The sequence below is a fragment of the Bos mutus genome, chromosome 11 (genome assembly GCF_027580195.1).
Source record: "Bos mutus isolate GX-2022 chromosome 11, NWIPB_WYAK_1.1, whole genome shotgun sequence".
Taxonomy (NCBI): Eukaryota; Metazoa; Chordata; class Mammalia; order Artiodactyla; family Bovidae; genus Bos; species Bos mutus.
Genome location: NC_091627.1, coordinates 95,625,342 through 95,642,160, shown reverse-complemented (window position 1 = coordinate 95,642,160; position 16,819 = coordinate 95,625,342). Strand labels below are relative to the sequence as shown.

At 39.6% G+C, this 16,819-nt stretch overlaps 1 protein-coding gene across 2 annotated transcripts; it reads left to right on the top strand.

Moving 5' to 3' along the window:
* The first annotated feature begins 603 nt into the window (after positions 1-603).
* Positions 604-16,548, top strand: DUSP11 (dual specificity phosphatase 11). Of its 2 annotated transcripts, none has more exons than XM_070379811.1 (9): positions 604-813; positions 2,499-2,574; positions 3,769-3,900; positions 7,373-7,496; positions 10,347-10,407; positions 12,491-12,537; positions 12,814-12,889; positions 13,112-13,300; positions 16,061-16,548. In XM_070379811.1, the coding sequence occupies exons 1-9, from the start codon at positions 713-715 to the stop codon at positions 16,254-16,256; spliced, it is 1,002 nt and encodes a 333-aa protein (XP_070235912.1). In that variant the 5' UTR covers positions 604-712; the 3' UTR covers positions 16,257-16,548. The 2 variants fall into 2 exon arrangements, with proteins under 2 accessions (XP_070235912.1, XP_005897697.1); XM_005897635.3 differs by having other exon boundaries at positions 605-813; positions 13,118-13,300.
* The last annotated feature ends 271 nt before the right edge of the window (positions 16,549-16,819 follow it).

The following is a 16,819-nucleotide window of genomic DNA, read 5'->3' as shown; positions in this document are numbered from 1 at the left end:
AGACCATAGCCTTGACTATATGGACCTTTGTCAGCAAGGCGTTGCCTTTGCTTTTTATTACACTGTCTAGGTTTCTCATAGCTTTCCTGCCAAGAAGCAATCCTCTTCTAATTTCATGGCTGCAGTCACCATGTGCAGTGATTTTAGAGCCCAAGAAGAAATCTGTCACTGCTTTCACCTTTTCCCTTCTATTTGCCATTAAGTGATGGGACTGTTAAGCAAGCTTTTTCACTCTCCTCTTTCACCCTCGTCAAGAGGCTCTTTAGTTCCTTTTCGCTATCTGCCATTAAAGTGGTATCATGGGCTTATCTGAGCCATTAGGCACAAATACTTATACACAAGTGTGAATGTAAGCACTTGGAAAATAGCTGAAAGTGCCACACAAAGCACTGGGAGAGTGGGAATACTCTCCATGTCCCGCACTATTGGAATTCTGAAGGGTGCACACACGAATTCATGGACCTGTGCAACCCGCCTCCGGATAAAGAGGCCATTGCAGCCCCAGACTCTTGTTTACTGATCAAGTCTCTCAGTCAGCCGTCGTGATGACGTCATCTCGGCAGGCGGTGGCGCATGCGCAATAGAAGGAGATCCTGGCGCTGCGTGGGTAGCTTCTTAGGCGTTTCCGGTTCGGGGTAGTGCAGGCACCCGGGTCTCTGGGCTGGCAGCTTTTGCACTCTTGGCGTTGCGTTCGCGGCATCTTGGGGGTCACATGAGCCAGTGGCATCATGTCGGTGGTCACTGGGGCCAGGATCGCGTCTTTTCTGGATATTCGTCAGCCAAGAAGAAGGGCGGAAACCACATCCCCGAAAGGTAATACACGCCTTGGTCCTTGGGAGTTGCCCTTTCAGCTCAGAGCCCCTGGGCCTGGTCTTCATCTCTTGTGCTCTCCGCCTGTCGTGTTTACCCCGGCCGGCTTGGATCTTCCGCCTTGTGCTAGTCGGCTTTGACTCTCTCAGGGCTGCGTTCAGAGTAGCAGAAAGGGAGGGTGTGTGATGTTCTGATTTCTCTCCATTGTTTCAAAAGCGAGGCTCTAGTCATTGCTTTTCAGGTAAAATGCCAAAGGACTGCTTTTTTAAGGTGAGACTGTCGGTGTTGGGGATACAACGTAATTACCAAAATAGAATCCCCTTCAATTCCTCAGGTCTTCCCTGATGGCTCAGACGCGTTAAAGAATCCGCCTGCAATGCAGGAGTCCCGAGTTCGATCTCTTAGAAGATCCCCTTGGAGAAGGGAATGGCAACCCACTCCTGTATTTTTGCCTGGAGAATGCCATGGACAGAGGAGCCTGGTGGGCTACAGTCCATGGAGTCACAGAGTCGGACACAACTAAGCGACTGGCACTTTCAGTTTTCACTTCCAGTTCCTGAATCTGTGTTGTTTTTGGCACAGAAAATGTAATAGAAACTGAGTTTCAGTGGGAAAACAAAACAAAACAACATACCAATACCGCCGAATTTTCCAAAGAAACAGTTCTGTGTTATTTGTGTTGTCTCCGGGAATCATAAAGGGCATAGTCTTGCTTCAGAACCGGTGTCATTTGAGAGAGCTACCGCTGTACGTTCAAATTAATTTTGAGACTTCACTCATATGTACAGTAAACCCATTTATTCCCTGAGACTTTCGTTTCTTCCGCTGCATATCCTATTAAATCAACTCCGTTTTATCTCCTGAATTTCTCTTGAATCTGTCACGTCATCTTCATCCTAATACTGAACTTTTGTGCTCACTTTCTGTGCTTCTGAGTTAACCTTAGTTCCAACTCATCCTACAGAAATCAGTTCAAATATTACTTTTCACTGTGATTCCTAGCATTTTGTGACCTTCACACTCCTTTTATTATCAAGTTTTCTTTTAAAATACGGATTTGAAGTTCCCTACTGAATTTGATGGCCTCAGTTAAATGAGGACTAAGAATAAACTGGGAGGTTAAAGTATTGTGTTTAAACTATTTCAGGCAACCTGCTCGTATTAATGATACCTTAATACTCAACACCACTCATTGGAAAAGACTCTGATGCTGGGAGGGATTGGGGGCAGGAGGAGAAGGGAACGACAGAGGATGAGGTGGCTGGATGGCATGCCGACTTGATGGACGTGAGTCTGAGTGAACTCCAGGAGTTGGTGATGGACAGGGAGGCCTGGCGTGCTACAATTCATGGGGTGGCAAAGAGTCAGACACGACTGAGCGACTGAACTAACTAATAACTCAACACCAGGCCATTTTTATTAGGGAGTCGGAAGTTCTGGCCATCTCTGGTTTTAGATAGACTTTGTTAAGGCCTTGGCACTGTTTTGTTGCTTTTTATCTGTGTTCACGATCGGAAAACTGGAACTAGGGAAGTAAAGGTTATTACTAGGTGGATGTGAATAAAATGCAAAGCTGAAAGAAGAGGAATCTACTGTAGAGGACTTTCATTTCCATTTTGAATGTGCATTCATCCTATGCTGGGAGACAGACTAATATAAAATTTGCCTAACAAAAAATGTATTAATAGGTGGAAAGACTACCTCCCAGTTGGACAGAGGATGCCTGGGACTCGTTTCATTGCTTTCAAAGTTCCTTTGAAAAAGGTACGCAAAAGTTGATATAGTATTTTTTCAAAATCTGTATTCACCAGATAGAACCCTAGTTCTCAACCCTGTTGTACTCCGTTTTCCTTTTTGATACTTTTTTTTTTCTTTTTATACTTTTTACTACCCCCTTTACTATCCTGAAATGAATTCATAGATAAATACAACCTAATTTTATAGGGAAAAATCAATGTAATGCTTTAACTATAAGTAAAGAGTAAATAACGTAATCTATAATAAAGTAATATGTACCTTGGGATTTCCCTGGGGGCTCAGTGGTAAAGAATCTGCCTGCCAAGCAAGAGACACAAGTTTGATCCCTGGGTTGGAAAGATCCCTGGAGAAGGAAATGGCAACCCACTCCAGTATTCTTACTTTGGAAATCCCAGGGGCAGAGGAGCCTGGCAGGCTATAGTCCATTGGGTTGCAAAAGAGTCGGACATGACTTAACCAACTCAACAACAACAACAATGATATATATATCAGTATGTATATATTTGGGCATGACTGTAACAGAAATAAAAAAATAGTTCCTTGCGCCATGAATGCAAAAAACTGTGGACTTTGGTAATGGTGTGTCAGTGTTGGTTCATGAATTCTAAGAAATGAAGCACACTAGTATGGAATGTTGATCACGGAGAAGGCTGTATGGGATGAAGGATAGAAGGTATAAATGGGAACTCTGTACTTTCTGCTCAGTTTTGCTCTGAATCTAAAACTGCTGTAAAACTAGTCTAGTAATATATTTCAAGAAAATGTGTTGCTGGGACTAGAATAACCAAACAGATCAACGGGAAAGAGTAGGTGAATAAGCCAAGTGCATACAAGAATATTTAGCAATGAAAGCCATCCTTCATATATGTATTCAAGAAGTATTTATTTATAAATATCTATTTACAGGCACTCTGCTTGGAGTTGGCAGTACAGTGGGAGGCAAAACTGATGTGGTCCCTGCCTTCTGGGAGTTTACAGTCTGGTTAGGAGACCAGCATGAAAGAAACAAATATAGAAATAAATATGTAGAAATGCTTCCCTCTAATCTCTCTGGAAGAAAGGATTGTAATATAGCTTGTAAATTCCAGAGGAGCAAACTTGGCTTTGAATCTGATGTTAGCATCACAGGGCTTGAGTAAATGAATAATATAAGAATGGATTTTAAGCACATGTTTTTTAAAATTTCATTCTCTCTGACAGAGTTTTGAAAAGCATCTTGCCCCAGAAGAATGTTTTTCCCCCTTGGATCTTTTTAACAAAATCCAAGAACAGAATGAAGAACTTGGACTGATTATTGACTTAACATATACTCGCCGCTATTATAAGCCAGAGGTAAATGGAACTTGCAGTTGAAAAGGACCTTCTTTCTGGTACTGTAATAATTTGTAGTAATTCGATGTTTACCATCTTATACTAAGGTGAATCCTGGCCTTCTTTCATGAGTAATAGTTCAAAAAGGAAAGTTGGTAGTTTCCTTAAGTACACATTTCTGATTTCTCTCTGCAGTGAGATTAAGAAAATGAGATTGAAGACATGAATTGAACTATACCATTTGGCAATAGGCTCTGGATCTGCTTAAGAATTCTATAAGCTTCCCTGTTGTATAGTTTGAAAATGAAGTAAACTCTTAGTAAGAATAGTAAGCTTGAAAGGAAAGAACGTATATCCATTATATCTTTATGTGTTTAAGCAGTCGCTTAAACATGTTTAAGCATCACAGTAAAAGGCAATTGTTCTCTAAGGTTTATGCTTTCTTTTCCTAATATCTTTTGATATAATACAGAAACCTGTATATTCTCTTGGCCCTCGTAGGACACATCAGTGCAAAAGAATTATTTTTCTTCTGATCTGTTCCATGGCCTTGGGAAACAATAACACCTCATGTTTGTTAGCACTTTATCGCGTTTTGCCATTTAAAAAGTTCTTTCATATCCATTCCTCACAACAACCCTTTGCTGTTGAAGTGGTGGTAGTACTAATACCTTCTACTGCACTTCCTCTGCACTTAGCTCAGAGGATAGACAATTACACTTACTAGTTTTACATTAATGAAACTGAGATTCAGAAAAGGAAGAGTTGAAATTTGAACTTAGTTGTTCCTCTTTTTTTATTGTGGTAAAATATACATAAATAATATTTATTTTAGCCATTTATAAGTATACAATTCAGTGGCATTAAATACAGTCACAGTGTTATGTAGCCGTCACCAGTGTCTATACTCAAAATGTTTCATCATCCTCAACAGAAACTCTGTAATCCTTAACCACCACCAACCCCATTTTCCCTCCCAGCAGCCCTTAGTAACCTCTATTCTACTTTCTGTCTCTGTGAATTTGCCTCTTCGCTGTACCTCGTGTAAGTGGCATCTACAATATCTGTCCTACATCTGGCCTATTTCACGAAGCATAATATTTTCAGGGTTTATCATTGTTATAGCATGTGATGAAATGCCATTCCTTTTTAAGACCTCATAAATCCTATTGTGTGTATATACCGTATTTTGTTATTCTTCTGTTGACTGACACTTGGCTTGTTTGCACATTGTAGCAATTGGGAACCATGCTGCTGTGAACATTGGTGTACATACATTTGTTCAAATTGCAGCTCTCCGTCCTTTCGGATGTGCAGTGTAGGTCAGAGCAGAGTTGCCGGATTGTATGTTAGTTCTGTGTTTAACCTTTGAGAAACTATCAAACTGTTTCCTACAGTGTCATAAACAATTATTGCAAATTTAAACATATATGGAAGTATACAAAATCCTGAGTGTTCTTTGTATGTTGAGGATTCCATGAAATCATCTCGCTATAATATTTATCAACTGATGTCTATCATGCTTCATTTACACCTCTGCCTGTTTCATGCTGTTTCATTGTGTAGCAGATCCTAGATAACATTGAATTACACATAAATATTTTTTGTTATATATATATTTAAAATGTAGGACTTTTATTCCTTAGTATCATTCTTTAATATTATTAAATATCCAGTCAGTGCTGAAATTTGCAGTTGTGTTCTAAATGTCATAAAAAGCTGTTTTTAAGAATTCTGAATTGGATCCAAATATGGTCCACATGTTACTTGGTGTGGTCTTATTGTTGGGTCTCTAATTTTATTTTTATTTATTTTTTTGAAGGTTCTTCTTCCATGTCTCTCTCACTTTTTTTTCTCCTTGAATTTTATTTTTAAAAAAAACTGGTTTAATTGTCCGATCTAGATTTTGACGATCTCATTTGTTAATGTGTTGTTAAACATATTCTTCAATCCTTTTATTTCCTGTGAATTGGTAGTTGGACCTAGAGGCTTGATCTGAATGAAGCTTGAATGTTTTCTTTTGGTAAAGCAGTTTCATAGGTGAGAATGAACAGGTGTTTATCATCAGAAGTGGTGATGAATATAGGTCTTCTTCCGTGGAGACATATGGTTATCTCTTTCTGTGATATTAACAGTCACTGATGATTGATTCCTACATCCATGAACTCAGTTGGAGTTTCAAAAAATGGTGAATTCTATAGTTCCTTTTTCATTTATTAGCTGGGTGTTTCTATCAGAAGATTCCTTGCATAAGCTATTTGGTTGCCCAGCTATAGAGGCATGATTTCCTCCTTTTACTTAAAAGTGTTCAAAATAATGAGTTGATTCACAAATATCCTCCAGTGGTGACCAACTTTATTTATTTGTATCACTATGGACTGCATTGGGCTTCCCCGGTGGCTTAGTGGTAAAGAATCCACCTGCCAATGCAGGAGACTTGGGTTAAATTCCTGGGTTGGGAACATCCCCTGGAGAAGGCAGTGGCAACCCACTCTAGTATTCTTGCCTGGGAAATCCCACGGACAGAGGAGCCTGGCAGGCTACAGTCCATGGGGTCACAAAGAGTCAGACACAACTTAGTAACTAAACAAGAACAGTGGACTCCATTACAGTTGTTCTAACTGAGGGCCTGTCTTTGACCAGTGGAGCTTCTCAGTGATTCTTGCATCCTTTTGACATGACATCAGTTGTTCCTAGGCTTTTTCAGTGGTTCGAGATAGGAAATGTGTTTGTTTGTTTTTAATATAAAATATATCCTGGGTTCAAGGCTTTCCAGGTGGTGTTAGTGGTAAAGAACCCTTCCTGCTGATGCAGGAGACATAAGAGATGAGAGTTCAATGCCTGGGTCGGGAAGATCTGGTGGAGGAGGGCATGGCAGCCCACTCCAGTATTCTTGCCTGGAGAATCCCACAGACAGAGGAGCCTGGCAGGGACAGTCCATGGGGTCGCAAAGAGTCAGACACGACTGAAGCGACTTAGCACGCCACACGCATATCATAGGTTCATACTGCTACTTTCCATATAAGTTCTGAACTACAGAATTTTCACTTAGTCTATTCTGTCATTTATTGATAATCTACTTTCTCCCACCCCAAGAATACCAGTTCTCAACAGTGCATGAAATTTGCTCTGTTTTCCAGTTCTACGTTCTTTTGACTCTACTATACTATTCTACTTCAATCAATCACAGCTGCTTTATGCTTTTGAAATGTAAGATACTAGGTAGAACTCTTTCTTAGCATTTTGAGTTATACGTGCCTTCATTCATATTGATTTGCTTTTGCATCCCTAGTAACTGTCCTTTCTGTAGTTTAATGAGAATCATGTGATACTTCCTGCTTAAAGCAGCTTTTGGAAAAAAAAGTCCCTTATCAGAGTGACTGACATGCTTAGATTAATATAATGTCTTTGTTTATATTTTGCTTTCTCTAATTAATCTTTTGTTCTTTCCCTACAAATGAAATAATATCCATTCCATGGTTTTGCCTTCTAGGAATTACCAGAAAATTTTCCTTATTTAAAAATTTATACAGTTGGGCATCAGGTTCCTGATGATGACACTATTTTTAAATTCAAAAATGCTGTTAATGGGTTTTTGAGAGAAAATAAAGATAATGGTGAGTGTCTTTTTTTGTTGTTGTTCTTTTCTCTTTACCTGAATTTTGGTATGCATTTCAAGTGGGGTTGGAGAATTTTAATATTTTTAATAGTTCTGACATTAGGCCTCTTTGTTTGATAACATTAAGGTGGTGCTAACAGAGGTGTTTTTCCTTTTTATGGTCGCAAGCAATTTAGTTTTGGGGTTTTTTTTGAGGGGCTCAATTTAGTTTGGAAGGTGATTGTTGTGAGAAGTACGAACTGAACTAGCTTACTTACCTCTTTTTAAAAACTTTGAATGGGAAATATATAATAAAAATGTTCTTTTGTCCTGTGTATTGGTAGAAGGGTATCAAAGGGAACGTGGTATTTGCCATCTTTTAAGACTGAGTAATCTCTTGTCTTTGGAATGCCGCTGACCCAGATGACAGCATGCGACCCCTCTGTGGGTCTCTGCCAGCAGTGGGCTAACTTCACCGTGCTCTCTGACGTCTGGATCTTGCTTGTGATCCCTTCTGGTTTCCTCTGCTATAAATCCCTCCCACAGATGCCAGGCTCACTGATAAAGAGGGAGAGGCTACACTCTCCACTCCCTCAAATTGGTAGAGACTCAGAAAATAAATTGGTTTAGTAAACTGAGAGCCTATTAGGTTTGTTGTTAGGGCATGGGGAAACAGAGGTGACTAGCTGTCTTTGTTCAGCAGAGACTTAATAGTTATCTAGGAAGATAAGCATGTAGTAACTATAAGATAGTGGGTTAATTATAATAAAAGAACCAAGTGCAGGGACTTCCTCAGCCATCAGTGGTTAATACTCCATGCTTCCCGTGCAGGGGTCGCAGGTTCGATCCCTGGTCCAGAAGTGACCAAAAACAAAAGAATCAGGTGCCACAGGAGAAACCGAGGAGACCATCTGAGCTGGGCTTGGGGGAAGAGGATCTTGCCAGAATGAGGAAAGGACAGACCAGGTATTGGGAACAGGTGCAAAAGGCACAGGACTTGAACTTGTGCAGTGGGGGGCAGCGTCGGGTGTGACTAGAGGCAGTATGAAAGGACAGAGAGTTCATACGTTCATTTTCAACAAAAATATCGTATAACATCTGAGTTGAAGGCACTGTTCTAGCAAGTAGGAACAGAAGAGGTCTTGCCATTGCGCACTTTACATTCTAGTTGGGGGGATAGAGAAATAAGTAAACATACGGAGTGTCAGGCAGTGGGTGGTAAGTGCTCCGGAAAATAACAAAATAAGATAAAGAAGTGAGGGAGTGTGGAAGGTGACCAGGGAAGCCCTCTCTATTAAGGTGTCAGTTGATCAGAGCCTTACAGGAAGCAAGGAACAAGCCATTGGATATCTGAGGGAGTGGGGATGGGGTGGGAGGGAGTGTTCTAAAGCAGAGGGAATAGTAGGTACAAGTTCCCTGAGGCACAACTATGCTTGGCAGGTGTAAGGGATAGTAAGGCCAGTGTGGCTGGACAGGGGCAGGGAGTGAAGTCAGAGAAGTCGAAAGTGGGATCAGAGAGGCTGGCAGGGGACAGGAGGGAGGTGGATGGCATAGGTCAGAGTTTGAACTTATAATTCAGTTGGAGAAGCAAATTGATAGTTTGAATTTATAATTCAGTTGGAGAGACAAATTGATAGTTTGAATTTATAATTCAGTTGGAGAGACAGATTGATACTTGTTTATAAAGAGTTCTAAATTCTTTGCTAAAAATTTGGGCTTTATTCTATGCTAAATGAAGACTTTTAATTAACAGAGCAATCCAGCCAGGTTTATATTTTAGAAAATAACATCTTCCATGTGGCGGGTCAGTTGAAACAGAAGGGGTTAGAAGTTGGGTATTAGTAATCCAGGCCAGAGATGATGACTGTCACACACCGCCTAGTCACAGACGTGCCTTTTGCAGAGATCAAACGTGTTGTTTTGTATTTACTTTGTCATATATATATATTTTTTTTTTTTTTTTAAGTGCTAAACTAAGAGATACTGTGGCATAGTTGGAAAAATCTGAGACTCGATTCTAGTCTTTGTTCTGTTTGCCTGCTGAGCCGCTGCTGCTCCTGCTAAGTCGCTTCAGCCATGTCCGACTCTATGCAACCCCATAGACAGCAGCCCACCAGGCTCCCCCGTTCCTGGGATTCTCCAGGCAAGAACACTGGAGTGGGTTGCCATTTCCTTCTCCAATGCATGAAAGTGAGAAGTGAAAGTGAAGTCGCTCAGTCGTGTCCGACTCTTAGCGACCCTGTGGACTGCAGCCCACCAGGCTCTTCGGTTCATGGGATTTTCCAGGCAAGAGTACTGGAGTGGGGTGCCATTGCCTGCTGTGCAGCTCGGGCTTAACATCTCAAGCCTTACTTTTTCATTGTGATATAAGAACAGTGCTATGTTCCCGAGAACTCCACAGGCATATAGACCCATGGTGTGTGTGGAGCAGCAAACGAGAGTAGAAACAACAGCACTTTGGGAACCCAAGAAAGCGTTTGTTCTTTTCATAAATACTATTGAGCATTAATAGTGAAGGCTTTCCATTTGTTTCACCCAAAAACAGATTTCATTCTTTTGGTAGCCTGTTTTGCTTTGTTTTTTCCCCACTCCCTTTTTCTATAGTCAAATCAGCTCATGATGGGCATGCTCCAGTCCGTACTATTGCATATGATTGGATGCTATGCAAAATTTTCCAGAGGCAATGAATTTTGACTATATTAATTCTTTATAGTATGTTCCTGCTGAAACATATTTTTCTTCAGAGTTTTTCCATTTTAGGATAGTGGTGGTATTGTAGTAACCAGTAAATGCTACTCTTCAGAAAATTGTATAACCTGTCTTCAGGTAGCTACTTCATTTATTTAATTCCATATGCCCTGTTTTATAGACAGACTTATTGGTGTCCACTGTACCCATGGTGTAAACAGGACTGGCTACCTCATCTGCAGGTGAGTTGCCAACCCCAAGAGGCAGACCATGTTTAAATTTTTTGTTCACAATAGTAATGTAAGCTGAATGCAGAAAATGAAGTCAGTTAAAGAATGTATGAAGTAGAAGCAGTCTTGCCCTCGACTTAAGAGATTACCACCAGTAATAATTTAGCACATATTTTTTTTTACTTAAAAAACACAAATAGAAGCACATATAATCGTCCCTTGATATATGCAAGGGATTGGTTTCAGACTATCCCATGGATACCAAAATCCTCAGATGCTCAGGTCCCCTGTGTAAACTGGTGTAGTATAGTCAGCCCTCCATATCCACAGGAATGAAACCCGTGGATACAGAGGACTGACTCTACATGTGATTTCATGGTATAATATTTAGATGTTCTGGTTTATAATTTAATGTATGGTAGACATCTTCCTATGAAAATATTTGGAGACTTTGTTCTTTTTTAAAGACTGCATTGTTCCTTTGCTTACTGATGAAGAGAAAGTCAGAAGTTTTTGACATTGTAAAACATTGAAGTAATGAATATTCCTCTGTGAACGTCTTTGACTATATATGGTTTGTCTCAGATAACTTCACTCAGAATGGGACTTCTGAATTAAAGAGTTTATGCCCTTATGCTTTTTGTGACTGTACCAATTTTTGTTTGTTCATTCAGAAAATATTTAAAATATTGAGCATCTGTTGTGTTTAAGCACTGTGCTGGGTACTAGCAAAAAGCCTTGGGAAATTGTGTGAGCAAAGAGACTTTACCTACCCTTTGTGAATTCTGACAGTCCAGAGAGAGAATAGAGATTCAAGAATTACACTCTGCATGTACAGTTACAACTCTGACAAATGCCAAGGAAAGGGACATGGTACCACAAAAACATAGTTTAGGGAGGATTTGACCTCATCATGGAGATTAGAAGTTTCTTCCCGCCCCCGCCCCCTTTTGGGCTTTTATTGAGGTTATTATTACATAGGCATGATCGATTAAAACATTGGCTGTTGGCAATGGACTCAACTTCCAGCCCATCTCCAGCCCATAAAAGTTCCAGCCTTCATACAATATTTCTCCTTCGAGAAAGTTTCTTTAGGGATGTTTGAGCTGATATCTGATGAAGAAGTAGGTGTTAACCAGATAAAGACATTGGGAGAGATTTCTAAGTATAAGAAATAAGAAAGACCCTGTAAGAGGAAAGCATATGCTCTGTTGGAGGAACTGGCCAGGAAGGCAAGGGTGTGGGGGAAGCGTGTCATTAAAATGGAGCTGGAATTGTGGGTAGGAGCTCAGTCATTCAGGTTTGTGTTTAAGGTTTTAGACGTTAAGAGTATTAGAAAATCATTGCACTGTTTTTGTTGAAGGTGAGTGTAATTAAGTTTGTATTTTCAGCCTCTCATTTGGCTACTGAGTGGAGAATACACTGCAGGGATAAAGAGCAAGGAAACAAGTTAGGAGACATTAGTAGAAACTGGGCATAATGGTGGCTTGGACCAGGATTTGGTGGTCATTTTGGTGGAAAGATGTAACATATTCTAGAGATCTTTAGGCGATATCATTGTTTAGGCCTTGGTAGTGGGTTGAGGATGAAGATGAGGAAGAAGTAACTGTCAGTGAAGGTGATTCCTCAGTTTCTGGGTCCTACAGTTGGTTAATAGTGTTTTTTTTTAGATATAATGTTAATATTTTTCCTAATTTGTCTGTTACTTGTTGGTTCCTGGTGAATACTCTGTCATATTAGGTCTCCTGTTTTCAGTGTACAAAGCATTCTGATCAAAACTGACTGTTGTATCTTAGATACCTGTTTAATATTTGCCAGTTTGATCCTGTAGTTTATTCTCTTTCATTTATTAATTGTTGTATTAATGTAAGTAAATACATTAATAGATTTTCTAAAGCTAGGTCATTGTTGCATCCTTGGAATAAAGCCTTTTCGTATATCATTCTTTAATAATTACTGATTAGATGTGCTGATATTTTCTTAGGATTTTTATATCTATATTTGTAAAGTGAAATTGGACCTTTTTTTTTTTTTTGCAAAAATGATTTTTTTTTTCTTTTTATTTACAAATGACTTGAATTTTGTTGTCTGTTAGGTATTTGATTGATGTAGAAGGCATGAGGCCAGATGATGCAATTGAATGTAAGTATGAGAGCTGTCACTGTTTTCCCTTTTTTTAAAAATTTGAAAGTAGAAATGTAGGTGAATTTCTCAAATTTTGGTAAAAGAGAAAAGTTTGTGATTCATTTGTTCTGACATAAGATAACCTTTTAGCGAAAGTTCATAAAGGGATGTATCTGGAAATAATGAGCTATGACAGCCTGTATAATCAGTAAGTGGACTTCCTCTTTGATCCGCTTTCTCTGGGAAAGATTCGCTTTTTGCACACTTATTTCTAACAGTTCATCCTCTTCTCAGTATTCAGTAGGTGCCGTGGGCATTGCTTAGAAAGGCAAAACTACATTGATGACCTTCGGAACGGTCCCATCAGAAAGTAAGCTGCATTTTATACCTGATATTTGTGGGGAGAAAGATGTGTTTTTGTATCATTTAAACTGCACCTATCCATTCTTCTTGTAGCTCATGAACTTGCTGTAGGAAACCTAAACAAATAGGATTGTGGGGGTCAGGTGGGATTGTTTTTTTCATGGGCCAAAATATAGTCACTGAACGGATACCAAATTGGACACCAATAATATTTTGTGGAAACATTCTGTTTGAGGAATTGGGATTCCAGTGTATCTAGAACAAGAGGTTTTGAAGATTCAACACATATGATGGAGCCAGTTTTCACAGCTACTAAGCCTGTTAACCGAAGACCTAAGCATAACATACATCAGACCCAAGGTTACCCAGAACCTCGGCATTTCCATACCTGGACTCAAGATTTACAGCAGTCAGAAAGGTATCTCTGCTTTCCCTTTGTCTAGAATTGAAATAGAAACTAGTATTATAAATTAGTGCAAACACAGTATGATAATATGAAGAAGTTGTATTTTCTTGCTGGTCAGTGTCAACCAGGAGGTATTGTTTTCTCCATATTTTGCATTTAGGGCTGGAAAATCAAGTATGGGATGGGGAATAGGTGATTTTTCAGAGGCAGTTGGGATAAGGTCTTGAAAGTTTTCATTGATCCTTCAGGTCAGATCAGATCAGATCAGTCGCTCAGTTGTGTCCGACTCTTTGCGACCCCATGAATCGCAGCACGCCAGGCCTCATTGATCCTTAAACTTAGTTTAAGGCAGTAATTTGATGTTCGTGCCAAAAAGGATCTTGCAAACTTGTCTGTGTGTGTTAGTCACTCAGTCACGTCCCACTCTTTGTGACCCCATGGACTGTAGCCTGCCAGGCTCCTCTGTCATGGGATTCTCCAGGCAAGAGTATTGGAGTGGGTTCCCATTTCCCAGTCATATCTCACTCTTTGTGACCCCATGGACTGTAGCCCGCCAGGCTCCTCTGTCATGGGATTCTCTAGGCAAGAGTATTGGAGTGGGTTCCCATTTCCTCCTCCAGAGGATCTTCCGGACCCAGGGATCGAACCCACGTCTTCCGCACTAGTATGTGGATTCTTTACCACTGTGCCATCTGGGAAGTCTCCTTGCATTCTTAGGCTCCATTAATAGTGGTACAGTTTTCAGAATAAGGAAGGTTGTTTTATTTAAGAGTAAACAAAAATTAGGGCTTCCCCTGTGGCACTAGTGGTAAAGAATCCACCTGCAGTGCAGGAGACAAAAGAGACTTGAGTTTGATCCCTGGGTTGGGAAGATCCCCTGGAGAAGCATACAGCAACCCACTCCAGTATTCTTGCCTGGAGAATCCCATGGACAGAGGAACCTGGGGCTATGGTCCATAGGCACAAAGAGTCAGACACTACTGAATGGATTTAGCACAGCATAATGAACACAAACTATACGGAAAATAGTCCAACGCCAGTAGAGAAATCTGCAGAGGAATTGAAGCATAAATCACACACACATTTTTTTACTTGAGAAACAGGAAAAACCTCAGAACAATTAAAATAGCACAGTATTATTCTTTGCCTATTAATTTGGCAACAGTTTTTGACAAGGTGGTCCAGGGTGGTGACTGTCAGGCTGGGCCTGGGTTTGCAGCCTAGCTCTGCTGTTCACTCTCTGTATGATCTCAGTAAGATCTCTAAATTCCTGTTCTCTTATCTGTTGGATGGAAATTTTAATAATATTATAAATAAAGCTTTTATAATACATACCTTGGGATTGTGATTATTACATAAGTTAATTAAGTATTTTAGCACATTGTAAACTTTCCACTTTCAAAAGATGTTGACATTTTTAGAAGATGTAAACATTTCAATGATTATTGCTTGTGTTGCCAGGGACTCTGAAAATAGGTATAGCCCTTTTGAAACATAACTGTAATAGCCATAAAAATGCTCATACCTGCTAACCTTGAAACTACAGAAAAACTTCCAAATATGGAGAAATCTATATGCATTTAATCATTCAACACATTTCTCTAAACTTCCTACTGTGCATCAGACTCTGAACTAAGTGCTTAGGATAGAGTCTCATATGTTCTGAAATGTTAATCCTGCCATTATTTACAGTAGTGGGAAAATTGGTAGCAACTTGAATTTCTAACAGTTACGAATAGCTAAGTAAATTATGTATCCATATTGCGATATTTTATAAAGCCATTAAAAGTGAGAGCTCACTTACAATAAGTGAAAATAATAGGTTATGATTCAATAGTCAAAAAAAGATGCAAGAGGAAAAGACCAAAAGAAAATATTAACCAGTTTAATTAGATTAATTGGGATTGAGGGGTTTTGGGGGTGTTTACTTTTCTCAGATCTCCAACTTTTCTTTTATATGATTATATTAGATTTACCGGTGTTAATTTTGAGACAGTTAAATTTTAATTTTCCAAATTTGCTGCATGTGCCATGGTTAGAATTTCTACATTTTGTAATTAATTTATATATCTATTGACTTATATGGAGAAGGCAATGGCACCCCACTCCAGTGCTCTTGCCTGGAAAATCCCATGGACGGAGGAGCCTGGTAGGCTGTAGTCCATGGGGTTGATAAGAGTTGGACACAACTGAGCGACTTCACTTTCACTTTTCACTTTCATGCATTAGAGGAGGAAATGGCAACCCACTCCAGTGTTCTTGCCTAGAGAATCCCAGGGACAGGGGAGCCTGGTGGGCTGCCGTCTATGGGGTCGCACAGAGTCGGACACGACTGAAGCGCCTTAGCTGCAGCAGCAGCAGCAGGGACTTACAAGGTGAAAGCAGCTTCCTGTTTGCAAACATAAATAGCTCGTTCTGTTTCCTGTCAGCCCTGCCACACTTGGAGAGAATATATCTGATTAGAATAGTATGAGCATTTACCTCTATAGGGAAAGGTGGAAAAGGCTTCTGGGAACCTACGGTGTGCCAAGTCGTGGTGGTGGGTAATAGAAATACGTTGTTTTAATTTACCTTCAAAACAGTCATGAAGATGGAGGGTGTTTAATAATACTCTGTTTTATAAAGCACTGAGAGATCCAAAGGTTAAGCAGTTTTATCTGCTAAAATCACACAGGTTGAAAACAGTAGAACCAGAGTGTCTAGGTATAATTTTATAAAGCTTGTTATATATAGTTATCAGAACTAATAATGTTTTATTACTTTTATTTTAAGGAAATTTTCCCAGAATTGGAACATTTACCAGAGATGCCATGTCCCTCCTCCTGGTCCGCCTGGAGAGGACTATTTCCAGAGGAGATACTCTTGGAATGTAAAGCCAAGTGCCGGTCAAGGAGGCCCGAACAAAAGGTTTTCTCCTGGCAGTTACTACAGAGTACCCTATTCAGCCTATTACAGATGGACCAAGTGACACACGCCTACCCTGGAAATCTGTCTGCGGACAGAGCAGGACTCAAATCAGCAAGTGACTTTTTGTAAGATCAGGTCAAATGAGGTTTATAATCTATTTTATTGCTCCCTTACGTGCTCAAGCTTAAGGAAAAATTCTGTTGATACTTACTACTGCTGACAGATTTGCAGTATTTACAACAGGGAAGGAAATCATCTGTCATTCCACTCTTAAATTTTTTTAAAGGAAGATGATATTTTAAAACTGATAAAGGTAATAAAGAATATCCCTTGTAAATTAATGAAAAATTCTACCTTCGTTTTCTGTGTATTTTTTCCTGACTAAATGTGTGGTGTTAGTGTGTCTGTATGTGTGTGTGTGTGTGCATGCAGAAACATGTTTGTTTTTTTTTTTTCTTTTTAAAAAATTATTTAATTATTTATTTATTTATTTTTAATTTTATTTTATTTTTAAACTTTACATAATTGTATTAGTTTTGCCAAATATCAAAATGAATCCATCACAGGTATACATGTGCTCCCCATCCTGAACCCTCCTCCCTCCTCCCTCCCCATACCATCCCT

What these genes read in the sequence shown, in the direction of transcription:
- DUSP11 (XM_070379811.1), top strand. Translation starts at nt 713, where the DNA reads ATGAGCCAGTGGCATCATGTCGGTGGTCACTGGGGCCAGGATCGCGTC. An exon ending in CGGAACGGTCCCATCAGAAA is followed by an intron (nt 12,890 to 13,111) that starts GTAAGCTGCATT and finishes GGAAACATTCTG; the next exon opens with TTTGAGGAATTGGGATTCCA. An exon ending in GATTTACAGCAGTCAGAAAG is followed by an intron (nt 13,301 to 16,060) that starts GTATCTCTGCTT and finishes TTTTATTTTAAG; the next exon opens with GAAATTTTCCCAGAATTGGA.